At 43.9% G+C, this 14,610-nt stretch overlaps 1 protein-coding gene across 1 annotated transcript in view; it reads right to left on the minus strand.

Annotated features, from left to right (window-relative positions):
• Nucleotides 1-14,610, minus strand: part of DYNC1H1 (dynein, cytoplasmic 1, heavy chain 1) — a 44,020-nt gene that overhangs the window by 3,360 nt on the left and 26,050 nt on the right. The window contains 29 exon segments of the mRNA XM_010157853.1: nt 138-291; nt 1,132-1,343; nt 1,712-1,815; nt 2,003-2,220; nt 2,422-2,592; nt 2,860-2,973; nt 3,286-3,409; nt 3,798-3,858; nt 3,940-4,051; nt 4,323-4,483; nt 5,625-5,700; nt 6,438-6,612; nt 6,704-6,798; nt 6,897-7,031; nt 7,203-7,456; nt 7,665-7,815; nt 7,898-8,044; nt 8,791-8,944; nt 9,255-9,382; nt 9,569-9,781; nt 10,307-10,522; nt 11,502-11,619; nt 12,269-12,464; nt 13,063-13,183; nt 13,312-13,422; nt 13,519-13,692; nt 13,837-14,041; nt 14,127-14,341; nt 14,418-14,579. Of these exon segments, the coding sequence (XP_010156155.1) occupies nt 138-291; nt 1,132-1,343; nt 1,712-1,815; nt 2,003-2,220; nt 2,422-2,592; nt 2,860-2,973; nt 3,286-3,409; nt 3,798-3,858; nt 3,940-4,051; nt 4,323-4,483; nt 5,625-5,700; nt 6,438-6,612; nt 6,704-6,798; nt 6,897-7,031; nt 7,203-7,456; nt 7,665-7,815; nt 7,898-8,044; nt 8,791-8,944; nt 9,255-9,382; nt 9,569-9,781; nt 10,307-10,522; nt 11,502-11,619; nt 12,269-12,464; nt 13,063-13,183; nt 13,312-13,422; nt 13,519-13,692; nt 13,837-14,041; nt 14,127-14,341; nt 14,418-14,579 (4,477 nt within the window).

Consider the following 14,610-nt stretch of genomic DNA (forward strand, 5'->3'; position numbering starts at 1 on the left):
GTGATGATGCTTTGATCAACCTGGTCTAGTGGAAGGAGTCCCTGCCCATGGCAGGGGGGTTGGATCTGGATGATCTTTAAGGTCCCTTCCAACCCAAACCAGTCTGTGATTCTACGATTCATTCTATCGTACCGTACCTTTCACCAGTTCATTGATAAGTGTTCGCAAATAGTTGGTTTGTTTCTTTTTTCCTTCACACACTTGAACGACATCGGCAAGGTCCTGACGAACATCCTGAAGCAGCTTCGCTCCCATTTTCACCTCTCTCTCAAAGAATCGGAACAAAGGATCCTGATTGTCAAAACATTGAAAGTAAGTTGCAGGTCAAAGTTCAAGGTTCCTGCTGGAAAAGTGCTAAAAAAGCAACCCCCACATCCTGGATGGGCTGAGCCCTGTGACTACGAGCAGCAAACATGAAGGTGCAGTCTATGGTGCAGAAAGGAACCGCAGAGACATTTACAGCCAACAAGCTCCCTTCCCTTGGGGAAGCAAGGAAGCAGAAGTCTGAGTTGAACAACTAATGCAGATGCCTGCCACAGCTCCTTCCAATCAAGTCTGGATTTCTGTCCGTCAGCAACAGAAGGCTCTCGCCTACTATCCCAGAGTAAGCCTTCAGAAGTGGTCAGGCAATCATGGGCGTATTCAGCGGGGGAGTTCACCCCTCACTTAGAGCTCAGGGTACTACTGTCCAGATCTCACAAGCTTCCTTCAGCTCTTGCAGTTTGTTCCCAGTCAGCAGAAGCTGCTGCCATACCTCCCCTCGCTAACCACCACATTTTAGCAGCAGTCACTGTGCACTGGCTCTGAAGGCAACACCGTCAGTGCGCTCGCTGCAAGCACAAAGGAAGCACTTGCTTTTTGCCACCTGATTACACAGCAGCTTCAGAGCAGTCCCCTTGAGAGACAATCTGCCACTGCAAGTAACCCCCAGAACACATAAGTCAACTGTTAAGAGCAGTCCATGAAACCCTGCGGGGCATTCCATAGCTACAGCAGGCAGCATCAGCGTCGACACCGGTTCCGCTGTCCCCTCACAGTTTACTCGGTGCTTGCAAATCACAACACACTCGTTGCAACGTACCAGAACCTGTGCGCTTCCCGTGCCCACATCAGACAAAACTCAGTTTTTACCTTAATATTTTCCACAGTCCGCTTCAGATGGTTTAGCGTTTGTGGGATCAGGTGCAGCCAGTTAGAGGCTGTGGTGTGCAGCGTTCTCATCCAGGCCGGGCGGCCATCCGATGTAGAATCAGTTCTTGTCTTCTTCTCAGTTTCTGCATAAGCCAGATCATCCTCATCCTCCAACATCTGCATTTTCAGCATTTTACTGATCATATCTATGCCTAAAAGAGAAGGCATGCTGTTAAGCAGAGAAGCAGTGCCATCAAGATGAAAACATTCTACTACGTGCAAGAACCAAGACTTCTTTTCCCTTAGTCTAGACCTAGGATACAGAACTGCTTGGCTGTAGGTGCTCCAGAGCTGCTGGACAATAGAGCTTTCCAGAATCAAGATGGAAGCTTGGCACCTGGAAGGCTGCATGGTTAATTCACAAGCTTCTGTTCAGTTTTTGGACTGCTCGAGTGTTCTACCTTGCAGAAGTTACACCAACTGTGTTGAGGGAGGAGGAGAAAGCTATCAACTCTTCAGATTTCAGTTAAAACGGTGGCCTAGTAACCTATGCAAGGCATTGTTAAAGTTCTGGTTTTACCCTGTGTGGTGAGAAGAACTTTCTCTGCATTGTTTGGCAGGCCCAGCCATGACGGTGTTTGTGTATCCGGCAGCATCTCAACCCACTGGACAAATTCTTCACGCCTGCAAGTCAGAGTTTTAATACTCAGTAAAAGGTTTCCCGTTAGAAAGGCAAGGTCATCCTCTGCCTGAGAGAAAGGCTTACACAGCTGAATTCCAGCACAGAGACACCGCTTAGGGTCTTCTGCTGGTTTTGGCTTTTAATTTTACGACAGAAAAGTTGTACATAGAGATAAGGGAAAGATGATACCTGATTCCATCTGGCATCTGAATGTCTTTGTGTCCATCAACTTTGCAAGCCAGTTTGAATTCACTATCAAAACTTAAAGTAGTGAACAGACGTTCCAAGAAAGTGTTTAACAAACGCTGATCAAACTCGTTATCGATGCGACCTCCATAGATAGACTGCGCCATCAGGGTCTTCAGTGCAGACCAGGGGATTTTATCAGGTGAGATGTTTTGGCGGCCCTATAAATAAAATGCAACGTAATTAGCAGGAAGCAATCTTTTTTTCCCCCTCTCCTCTGATAGAGGAATCAAATTCAAGAACTCAGTTAATTTGCCAGCAGGTTATCAGAGACTTACTGGGTGTTTCCAGAGCAGACTGCCTCACTGAAGAGCTTAATTAACACAAGTATGACCTACACGTAAGTGAGCAAAACTACTTGCCTTTGCTGTATCGTCCAGCCACGTATCTACGGTGTCACAGGCAGATCTCAGATCAGATTCCCCAAATTCGTACTTCTTGGACCAACCCAGCGGAGCATAGCGCAAACGCTCTTGGATAATGGCATGGAACCAGGCAAGGAGGAAATATAAACGAGCACGCTCATTTGGAGACTAGGAAGTGGAGAGAAAGAAATTAAATATGCAAATGAACTGATAATCAAAGCTTGCTCAAAGGCCAGAAAAGATCAGATTTAATGCTAGCGTGCTACTAAAACTGAATACATTCTACCAACGGAAGGAGCAACCACTGCTTCACTTCCGTGAGAACAAAATGTTCTGTACACCTCAGAAGCTGAAGTTGGCTCATCCTTTTCTAAGGTAAGAGTTTAACACACACATCCTGCCACTTCCTTTCGCTCACACGCGCCGCAGCCTCACCTTGCACATTCTGGAAACCGGAATGCTGCTGAAAGTCCTCAGCATGTTTGCCTTCACACCAGGAGGAGGTTCAAACACAAAGATTCGGCCAGCACGTAACAAATTGACTGGCACCTAGAAAAGATGAACAAACTCAACTCCAGCTTCTTTAGCCCTCACTAAATCAAATCCCTCTGACAGCACAGGTTACGTTAGATTCAAAACCTCACTGGGAGTACACACAGCGATGTCCTGCCTTTCTTGGGGAGGGTAGGGGAAGGAGCAAAAGGAACGGCATGAAGTTTTTAGCTACAAATATCAGAAACCAAGGCTAGCAACTACCCTGACAACCACGTAGTCTTCTCCTGAGAAAACCTTCCCTGAGGTAGCACTCTTGGCTCTGCAAGCGTTATTCTACCAGAGCGTTGAATTTCAGGTCCACGTTACCTTTGGATTAATCTCCATGGTAAGGAAGAGTCTGAAGCAAGCATGGGGTTGCAGGGAATGCAGCTTCTTCTCCAGCTGCATGAGCCAGCCAGGAGCCAGGTGAACGTTCTTCAGCATTACCCATCTGTGCAGTTTTGAAAAAGAACAAGTGCTTTTTAGCATTCAGCTTACGGATCCCAGCTACAGTCACCACAGAGAGTAACACAATATGACACTAATGATACCCACTTTCCTCCCTCTGTATAACATGCCTTCTACACAGAGTCAGCTACTGTCTACCTGTGGGCTCACTTCTCTGTTTTGCAGACACAACCTGCTTCTCTTGAAAATATTTAAATCAAATCTAAGTTGTGAACAGCTCTGCTGAAGTTATTACAAATTTCAGTTCAGAAGACAGTCCCAATTTTTTAAAATCCAGTTTTACCTATTTAGCCAACAGATTTTTTCCCCCTCCCCCCTCCATTTCCCCTCCTACTAGGCGGTATTCTAGCTAGAAAGGAGATGGAACTTACCTTCCAGATTTCACTGCTGTGTTTATTGCTTTATCTGCCTGGTTAAAGCCTTCAGCAGAACCTAAAAGACAGAAGATTGCTAAAGCTTTTGCTGCTAACAATTTCATTTATGCCCAGATGATGAAACACGGTATGTTCTTACCAATAGCAATAGATGTAATCTGTGTATTCTGCTCAGCTGCCAGGTCTTCAACATGACCACTGGCGTCATAACCAGGCACTGAACACATCAGCACAGGGGTGTTGGGTTTCACCTGTTGTCCGAGAAGTTTAAAAGGACACGGATCGGTCACTATGCGAGCACAGGAATGCAGTACGCTCAGTTTTCTAACCTCTGGCCAGCTGAAGATATGCTACTCTTAGTTTTACGTTAACAAATAGGACCCCAATCCATCCTCCATACCTTGGGGAGAAGAGTAAGTGGAAGCAATGTTCCGGTGGATGGCTCTACTTACTATGGAACTCATGCAAGGCGGTGCTGAGCATCACCTCAGGTTTTTAGCCTTTCAAGAACAAGCAGGTTACCTCTGTATCTACGATGTGCGTCAGATCTAAAGGCTGCTCCATGATGGACATGAAAGACTCTCCAAGATTTGTTGAAACAAAGGTATGTGCCATCGCCAGCAAACGATCTGGACGGAAAGCCTGGATCAGAAGCAAGCGATGAATAGCCTGTCCAATAGGAGCTGGAAAAGGGGAGACAGGATTAGATGGACAGGTAAGAAAACCATCCTCAACACCTTCCTCTTTTCAAGTCTCTATTCAAATTTTCCCATTTTGTTCTGAAACCCAGGTATTTAGAGTCACTTATCCATTTGAAAGACCTGTTGCAACACATTAATGGAATGCTTATATTCTGTCTTCATTCTGACAGTCAGAAGAAACTTAACTATCTTCAGTTCATTTGTCTTCTGCGACATTTTAATTACCTCCTCAACTGCTCATGTTGGGAGCCCTTTAAAAGCCTACCTTGACAAGATGCTTTTGGATTCTACTGAAATGCTACTGGTTTACGAAATCTACAGTCTAGGAGCATTGTCATGAAGTGATTTTAACTTTCAGGGACAACAGGTCTCTTCTCAATCTCTCACTCATTCAATAATCTGCTGTTCTGCTAGATTTTGAAGCATTATCCACTTATCTAGCAGGGACAGGATAGATAACCTAGAGGTGCTTCAGTTAATGGACAAGCAGATTTATGTTAGCTAGCAAGTACAAGCTTAGAATCCCTAATTTAGAAAGCCATCTACAGGAGTGAGCCCTGAATATCACAGACAGCAAACATCCCCTTACAGTTACCTTTCAGACAGGGGAGGAGGAGCTGCAGGGCCACAGTCATCCTTAAGTTCTAACCCTTAACAAATAAGCACTAATACAGCAAGAATTGGGACTTCATGCTTAGATACAACTACAGGAAGAAACCTCCAGTAGACCAGCCCTGTTCTCAGAAAATCTGTGTCTTGGAGCTTTTCGGAATATTGAGCTGCCTCCAGATCGTGATGACTAAGGTTAATCCAAGCTATTATGCCAGCTAATGAGACTGTGGGAGCACCTTTCACCTTCAGTGGAAGACCAGACCACAAGTTAAGGTGCAGGAACAAAGTGTAGTGACTACTGCTTAAAGAAGTGTGGTTTTTAAAACAACAAAAACCCAAACCAAAACCACCAGACCTGAGGTCCTTCCATAACCCCAACTTATGATTTTCCCAGGCATTAAGGTCCAAATTAAACTTCTACTTTCAAAGTGCTTTAAAATCATAGTAATTCTACTTAAGATGACAGTCGGTACAGCAGGACTGCTGGGGGCAATAGTGCATCTTCACTTACTCGCAGGTTTTTCTTCAGTCCAAAGGTATGGGACAGTCTGCTCCGGTGAACTGCTATCCAGCCAGATACAGAATTGCTGTATTGAGAGAAAATGCAACAGACTTTCTTCAGATGTGTCCAATGATATCCCCTAATTCTGCACTGCCTCCAACACTCCTGATTGTACTGATCCCCACCAAGCCCCAGCCCAAGCCACACATTGTTTTACCCCAGGTTGAAGCATTTGAGGAAAATTAGTCATAGCAAAGAGAATTCAACTTTTAATATAAAAAGCAGGCAGGGCCACCAAACAGGTACTATTTAAGGTACAGACATATTCTGGAACATACAGCTTCACAGTCAGGTCAGGGATGTATTCTTACAGCACTTGGGTCATCAGAAGCAGCAGTGTTGAGCAGCTGAGCACTATCCCCATTTATTCCAAACAGTAACATCCAGGAGCCCACCGTAACGCTGCTGCATGGCGACGCCTGCTCCCCTCTACCACCCCATTATCACGCAACCGTGAGAGGGTGAAAAACACTCGGTATCACGCTTTCTGCTACCACAGGAACCAAAGCTGACCACAAAGTCAGACGAATGGTGAGGCTGCTTACAAGGATGAGTGATGAACAAAGCTGGTATTTACAACTCAAGTTTCACAGCCTGATTGCAAATTATTAAGAACTTTAGTTTCCACAACAACTAGCTGATCAGCAAGGCTTCCCTTCTCTATCAGGAGAGCTTACTTGGAAGCATGAAGCTCTTCACGCAGACACCTGAAAAGCTTTACCAGGTAGTTTAGTGCAGAAACAAATCCTAGCCAACACTCACCTCATCAGCCTGAACTTTAGAAACAAGGTCCTTAAATGCAGGAAGGCAGCTCAACCTCATCATTGCTTCTGTTTGCTCTACAGTCAAACCACTGATTTTGGGGAGAGATGCAGTGTTTAGTACAATCTCCTTCCCTCTCAAGAAATGCTGGAATTCCGCATCATATGTAGGCTCCCTAATGTTAAGGAAAAAGGAGACGTTAGCTAGGTGCCTTCAAGACATCCTACTTTCTTCAACTCAAGTGAAGTGAGAGAACAACTGTTTACCCAATAGTGCCTTTCAGTTTGATCCGGGCCAGCAACATAGCAAACGTTATATGATCTTGATGTAGCATGCCACGTGCCACTCTATTGAAAGCCACCTGCCAACGAAACAGTGAAGGTAGCAGCATAAGAAGCCTTGAACTCTGACCCTTCAAAAACTATCAATCAGTCACATTTACTAATTTAAAAAGTGAACCTGGAAGAGATCCTTTGTGATGATGGAGAGACGCTGAGTATGGTCTGTAATTCCCTTCAGATTTGGATTCTCATACAAGACGTTGTGATAGATGTCCAAGAAAAACTGGAGAGAGTATTGGTACAGGAAATGTATCTGAAAGACAAAGGAGTTGGGTTTTTCTCTTTCGAGTCCTGCTGTTTGAGAGTCAATGGCTTATGCTGACCAAAGTGCAATACAGCAGCCTAGGCTGGAGTCAGGCAGTGCCTATTTCGCTTTGAACAGTAAATACATGAAGTTTCAGGCAGGAAGAACAACTCATCCTACCTGTTTCAGTGACTCCATAGTAAAGTAGATACTGCTGCAGGCTGTAGAAAGAGGCAAGTACTGCTGAGAAACAGTCTCCACCTCCTGCATGACAATATCGGTCTCTTCTACTTTTCTGGTGACCTCTGCCGCTTCCTTCTTCAGGTTCTCAAGAGTAGTAATGATGGTGTCATCATCCAGGATACGTCCCTTCACTTCATTAAGCGCTTGCAGTAGGGATTTTTCTAACTGACGCAAGCGCAGCTGAAATTCACCTTAATTACAAGAAAAATTAGGTTACATATTGTATAGATGTGTTGGTTTTTAAGAAGTCTATGAATAATGTGTATTTTGCCACTGGACATCCTGAAAAGGCAAGAGTATCAGCTATAAAGATACTTCACTGTGTATTTCTACAGCTACAGTAAAACCAGTGTGTTCTTTCAGAACAGGAAGAAGTTACTCTAAGTTTGGTAAGCATACCCTGAAGCTTGAGGAGGTCAGAGCGTTTTTCATCAACATCTGGTCTTTCAGCCTTCAGGACTTCATTCAGGCACTGGCTCTGTAAGCTGCTGCGAGTAACTGTGAAGTTCACAAATGTCACACGAGAGCAGAGGTCCGGTGGGAATTCAACCTACCACAGAAAACATGACAAACTCTCTCAGGCCCCTGACACAACCATTTCTGCAGTCAGGACAGCCTTTTGTTTTACTTACTGTTGGATCTCTGGTGGAGAGGAAGATAACAAAGGATGGTGATAAATCAATATCTTGGTCTCCCAGAGTAATCAGAACTCTGCCTCCAGTTCTCCGGACTTCACGATTCAGAACAGGATTCAGGACTGGGTCATAGCTCTCCACGTCCTAGAAGCAGAGGTGTGTTACAAAATTCTGTTTCTTGCAAGTGTCTGAAGCTAAAAATCCTGATCCAACTGGAGCTTAAAGCTCTGGCAGCCATCAATCTGCAGTTAGTTTTGAATATGGATCACATTCAGAAAGTGTTTCCACTCTGGAGTTGTAGCTGAGCTGCACAAGCAGAGAGTTTAGGCTACTGCCATACGAGATCTCAGTAGGGGAGTACTGCTAGTGTGTCAGTTCTAATGCATAATAAGCCCTATTCTAAGCAGCACAAGCAAGTTACTGATCTCATCTGTGAGCTCACCCTTTGTTTTCACATTTCCATACTAAGAAATGAAAAATATATCCATCTCAAGTGAAAATAAATTATTCCTATAGTTGCCTATTTCTCTGTATTACTGAAACTTCTTCCTGCTACTTAGAACAGATTTAATTCTAGATAATGAGCCATGTGAGGTGCTAGTACCTACAGCTAGAGACAGCATCTGGGAACAGAGCAAGCCATATAGAGTGGAAGCAACATTTGAAAATAGGATAATTCGATCTTAGAATAGTGGAAAAAGGAATACCTTCTTCTGACTCTGTATCTCACTGATCATATTTTTCTCAGGACTAACACACTCAGTACTAGTTTACTTCTTGTTTGAAGATAAAGCAGTTTGCATCTCACTAACTGAAGAACTGCAACCCTTCCTAGTACACAGGGCAGAATTCAAGAATTCTAAGTAATTTCTACGTGTTCAGGCACTAACCTGTACCAGAAGTGGGTTACCAAATCTCAAGGCACTTTCCAAGTTCTTCCTGAAAGCGTCATCCAAGAAACTAGTACGAGTTATCTTACGGTCTTTATATTCATTCATGATAAACTCTGTAGCCTGCCCAGAGGGGTCGATGATCAGTGGATACCTAAGTTCGTAATAAAACACATTCACTACCTGGGTTTTGACTGCAGACAGCCTCTAAGCAGTTTCATGAGTTTGACAACACAGCTGCAGTTCAAGCCAACTTATTTTAGCAGCTAAGCGTAACAGAAAAGGCAAGCAAAGATGGGGAGTTTAGATGTTTACACACATAAAAAGAGAAGCTTTTACAAACATCAGAAGCTCCCGAACGGTGAAAAGGTGCTTTGAAAGAGTTACTGTGATTATTCAACAGGAGCAAGACCCTTCTGCTATGAGAATGCTGCTTCAGAATTCTACATCTCAGAATGAAATACCTATTAAATCGCTTGAGCATGATGGCATTCTCAGTGCACAGGTCATCCGCAGGTAGAGAACTGGCTTGCCAGCGAAGCCGCTCGTCTGCGTTGGAAAGGTACTCTGTCCTTGCAATGTCTGTGCGGAACTGCAAGGAGGACACAGGGTTAGTACACAACCCAATCCTCCGATCCGCTGCTGAAGACGATCTGAGTACATGCAGCTCTGCAAGGCCTTTTTTCCCCCAATAGCTCCGTTCTCTGCTTAGCAATCTTAACACCTAATTCCTGCAGTAAACCGCCTTATGGGTCGCTTATCACAACTGCATCTTTACCTGGATATTCGCTTGCTGCAGGTGGTGAGACCACGTAGTGAACAGATTCTGACGCATCTGCTGATCAAAGTAGCCAGCGTAGGCAATAAAAGCTCCTGAAAGTAAGCAGTCTCCCGCGATAGTGGACATCTGATTCTTGAAAGTTTCACTTGTCTTCTCCCACCTTTCACGTTCAGCAGAAAGACTCTTCAGAAGAGCAGTGCTACGGTTTACCTAGAAGTAAGTGGTGAAGCCTCTTCAGATAAGGAATTGCTACAGTACTGAATGTCTCTGGGAACACTTATGTTGACTCAAGGCCCAACTTAAAAAGCTCAGAATGAAATTAAAATTTGTGCTTCTTCACCTGAGTGTTAATTTATTATTTGGGTATTCAACTGTTATTTGGAAGAATTTAAAAGTGTACTGGCACAGCAGTGACATGCTAATAATTAGATCAAGTATACAGAGAAATGCTTCCCTCGTGCCGCCAGTCAAGTTCAGTTAAGACATTACAATTACACTACATCCATGCCTGTTTCCAAAGGCTTCTCACTTATTTTAAGCCTTATGTGAAATGTCTCATTAATTATTAACTGGCAAGACGAGTTGATATTTCTAACTCCCACCAGGTCTCAGCAGACAGCTCAGATGCACTGCACAGGGGAAGTAACCAAGTCTGCTCACAAGTCTGAAGAATGGTTCAACTTCTGATTGTCAAAGATTAAAGAATGGAAAATTACTCATATATCAAACTCTTACCTTTGCTTCTACAGCAGCCAAGTCTGCTTTAATGGCTTGAGCCTCTGAAATCAGCACTGCGTATTCTTCTTTGTAGCGGGCAATACTGGCCTCAAGATCACGGATCATCTGCTCTACTTCATTTGCTTTCTGCTGGTTGTCTTTGGCATCGTCCTCCAGCTTCTGCAGTTCATTGCGCAGAGGTTCCACTCGTTTCAACATATCAGCGTAGTTCAGCTGTAAACAGCACACAGGCCCTTTATTCTTTTTACAATGACAAGAAGGTTCTTGTGTTAACAAGAACCACAGCATTCAGCCTTACACTATCAATTCCATCTTTTCAAACTTAGGTACCTGTGACCTGTATAAAAATTTACAGCTACTTAACAAAAACCTAGGGTTCTTCACCAGTTCCTAGGAATCTAGTTTAAACCAAGCTCAGACACAAAACCTAATTGCTTTTTGCAAGATCCTTTTACAGGATGTCACCTCAAAGGCTGAGATGACAATAAACAGCCTACAGCGCTCTTTTGCGTAAATACTTGATCGGAGATCCATGCCAGCACTGAGCTCATCTGCCTTCCTGAGGAAAGAATTCAGCATAGCCAAGCCACAGAACAGTTAGGATAGGATCTGCTGGCAAGATTAAAACTTAACAGCATCTCTACACATCATGCCATTTGCAGCAGGCACAGTTTTAACCAGTGAAACACACTGCTGTCTTGAACACCAACAGGCAAGTGAAATCATCCTTGGGTAGCTCAGTCTGGGGCATCTTCCCCAAAACCTATTCCTTGAGGAAACTAGTCAAGATTTTTCTGCCAAAAATCTCCCTAAAACACCTTAACAGAGCTGCCTGGCAGTGGGCCCCACTGCTGAAGCAAGACAGAGACTGCGTAAGTTACGTTAAAAGGATTGCATTGCGTTTTGCAGCCGATAACTGTACTGTCCTGTAGAATGACACTACAGAAAGGAGCAGCTATCCTTTACCTCGAGTGTCTCGGCGTAAAAGCTACGTCACGACAGGCCATTAATTCCCTGGCACGGTACTACGGGACCCAAAAATATTCTCTGAACCTTCACTGATTTCTCTGAAGCAAAACAGCTCATAATATTTACTTGAACAGAAGCAAATTCAGAGCCTTTAGACACTGTTCTACACCCCCAGGTTGACTCTTTTCACCTTGCATTTGCCTTCCCACAGCACTGACGTTACCTGTGCAATTGCCCATTTCACCATAGGCCCGCAGGCCAGTGATGCTCTGTTTACAATCTCATAGTTGTAACTTGGATTTGACAGGTAGTTCTTCTTCATCTTCTCCCGGATGGCATCACTGCAAGGGAAAAAGTTTTAGAGACTGCACGAGCGCACTGTATGTCAACACGCAGGAGTTCAGTGTCTGCCTGGCCTGCCTTCCACAGTCAACAGGAACGCTTCACAGCGGTTTTGGTGACTGGTATCGGAGAGGTTTTAATTAGTTCAAGATGTTTTTTCACAAATTACAGCTTATGGGTGATAAAAGCCACTTAAGAGTATTTTAGGGTTAGTCACTCACCAATTGCTTAACTCTGCTCAGAAAAATCTGGGGTTGGAAGGGAATTCAGGAGGTCTCTGGCCTGACCTCCTGCTTACATTCTGAACCAGCTAGGAGGTCAGCCGGGATAAAGCCCTCAGCAACCTGGTCTGTTACTGCTGCCTAACCGCTTTCATCAACTAACATGGCTCTGGACAGCAACAAGCTGCTTTACAACTATGCCTTGAAGTTCCTCAACAGCAGCTGTTTTGTCCCAGTTTGCATGACACATCCTTGCTTCAGCAGTCCGTTTCTTGTACCCCCTACATATTCATTGCACGCAGGAGGAAATTAGTCTCAAAAGAAGTCAAGTGCTACCAAAGCAACTACACACAGAAAAGTCCAAATAAGACCTTCCATATCTCTGTGAATAGTTTATTCACATCAATAATTCACACTTGCACTTTACCTGATTTCCTCTGCAGAGAAGTTAACAATGGTTGGAATGAAGTTCTCTCTCATGATGATGGAACGTATTTGTTTCCAGTCGGTTGTACTTTCACCCAGCAGCAGGCAGATGGACTCCAGTGCCAGCTTCACTGCTGCAGGTGGGTTAGCCATCGAACGGACCTCCACCAGATGCTGTTTCTTGATGGACTTCACAGCTAACCAGTGCCAGAAAGATGATGAATGTCGATGGGGAAGAAAACAAACAGTCAGTAAAGCTTGTTGATGTACCATGGATTAGCAAAAATCCTTCAAGAATCTCAAAAGGAATCTGAGATTAGAGAAGACGACACTAGTGGATAACATTTAAACAATACTGTATCACGATTTTGTGAACGTCAACTTGCCAAATGGCCACAGGCAACTTATGCTGCTGCCTGAACAGGATTCACTCACAACTTTGTAACAAGAAATGACTCCTCTATCCAGTTTAATGAATGAACAACTTGATCGTACACTGTCTGTGCAGTAGTAAGGCAGCAGAGGTCTTTCTGATTACGAGGTTTGTTTATGAACATATAGACTGAATAAATAACTAGAGCTGGCCTGCCAGAAGCAAAGCCACAAGCTATAAAAGGAGCATCAAGTATCAGTTCAATACTACAAACAGCACAAGATCAGAGCTCAAAGATTAGGAATTTCTTCAGCTCCGTGTTAAGAACCTACACTTCTGTTAGGCAGGACCGGCTCAGACTGCACCGAAACGCATTCCCATAGACTAATCCCACAGTGTGATCGCCGCAGGTGCTAACATACCGTTCTGAGCTTCGATGACAGCAGGCTCCACCTTGTCAAGATCTTCTTTCACGCTCATCTGCTTGTCTGCAATGACCTCCTGCTGCTTGTGCAGCTGCTCCTGAATCTCCTGGCTCATGACCTAGGAGGAAGTTTCACAGACGAAACACTGCTTTTTACAAGTTCAACTTCTTCCACTGCTTGCTCTGCAGGCTCTATTTTGTACATAAAAACATTTACTGTGCACAGCAATTTAACAAAGATTGTTACCTTTTTCTTCTCAGCTTCCTGCTAAAAATTCTGCAACTTGTCATTGGCTGCTGCGTTCTTCACTTCCAGTTCCTGGCTCTTTATTCTTAGGTCACGCCGCAATTCTTCCACCTGAGACAGATTGTAGGACGGGAGAATTCAGATTAAGCACGGGGATCTCTTAAATCCCTCCAGCCTCACAAAGAGCAAATTTTTAACGATACGTACCTGATCGACTGTTTCTTTGATTTTTCTAAGGCCAACGTTCAAATGCATTTGCTGTTCCTCCAATTCACTTCGCTTCTCATTGAACAAGTTCGCATAATGGTTGATGAAGTCTAAGTAGTGGCGCGGTGTGATTGCCATGGTTCTGCCTCCTCGCTTTGCCAGACGAGCATTAGCCTTCAGGGGAAAAAAAAAAAAAAGTAGATTACACATAGGTTTTAAACCTGTTCAAAACGCCAATGACCATGCTTCTCGGGAAACTGGTGCATGATGCTGTTGCCTAGAGGTCAACCTAAGTTAAGCACCATAATAAAAACATACCTGATGGAGAGTCTGATGAACAAACACACAGCTGTTAACGATAGCTTCCCTGTGCGACGGTGGTTGTGGGAGCTTGTCGTACACAACTGGCATGTAATCGGGCACAACATAATTTGGTTTCTCAAGATCCATTTTGCTTGTGAACTCTTTGCCAACTTGGTAGAGTGCCTCAGTGGACCAGTCTCCAAACCAGTTCAAGACACATCTGAAATGCAAAGCATTTGTGAAGATTCCCCAAAAGTACTGTTGTAACGGTATTTGGAAGGCATGTTGGAATACACAGCAATCACCTGTTGAAGAGTGCAGGAGAGGTAGCTGCCCTGTCCTTCAGGCCTTCAGAAGATGGATTCATAGTGAACACGACATGGAGATTGCGAATAACTTGGCTGGTGAACCATTTGTAGAGTTCTTCGTGTGAATCTAACATTAAACCTTCTTTCTGTGCTCCTTCTTTACACTGAGTCATGAGGGTGGCATATTCGTCTCCTTCAAAGAGACCAGGAACCTAATTCAAAAGTAAGTTTTGTTGTAGCTTACAGCTGTAAAAAGGTGCTTAAATTATTTACTTTAAATCTTCTTACCTCTCCATTGGCAAGGAGAGTGTTCATTCTCTCCAGAAATCCAGAATCCAATACATTTGACTCGTCCATTATAAAAGCTATTTTTTCATTTTTACAGCCGGAACGTCTCAATACTGTCCTAAGGTCTTCATCAAAATCTTCACCTGTGTATTTTCTGTGAACCTAGTAAGATTTAACACTGGTTATTAACATT

This window comes from Eurypyga helias, unplaced genomic scaffold (genome assembly GCF_000690775.1).
Source record: "Eurypyga helias isolate BGI_N326 unplaced genomic scaffold, ASM69077v1 scaffold5428, whole genome shotgun sequence".
In the NCBI taxonomy this organism is placed as follows: domain Eukaryota; kingdom Metazoa; phylum Chordata; class Aves; order Eurypygiformes; family Eurypygidae; genus Eurypyga; species Eurypyga helias.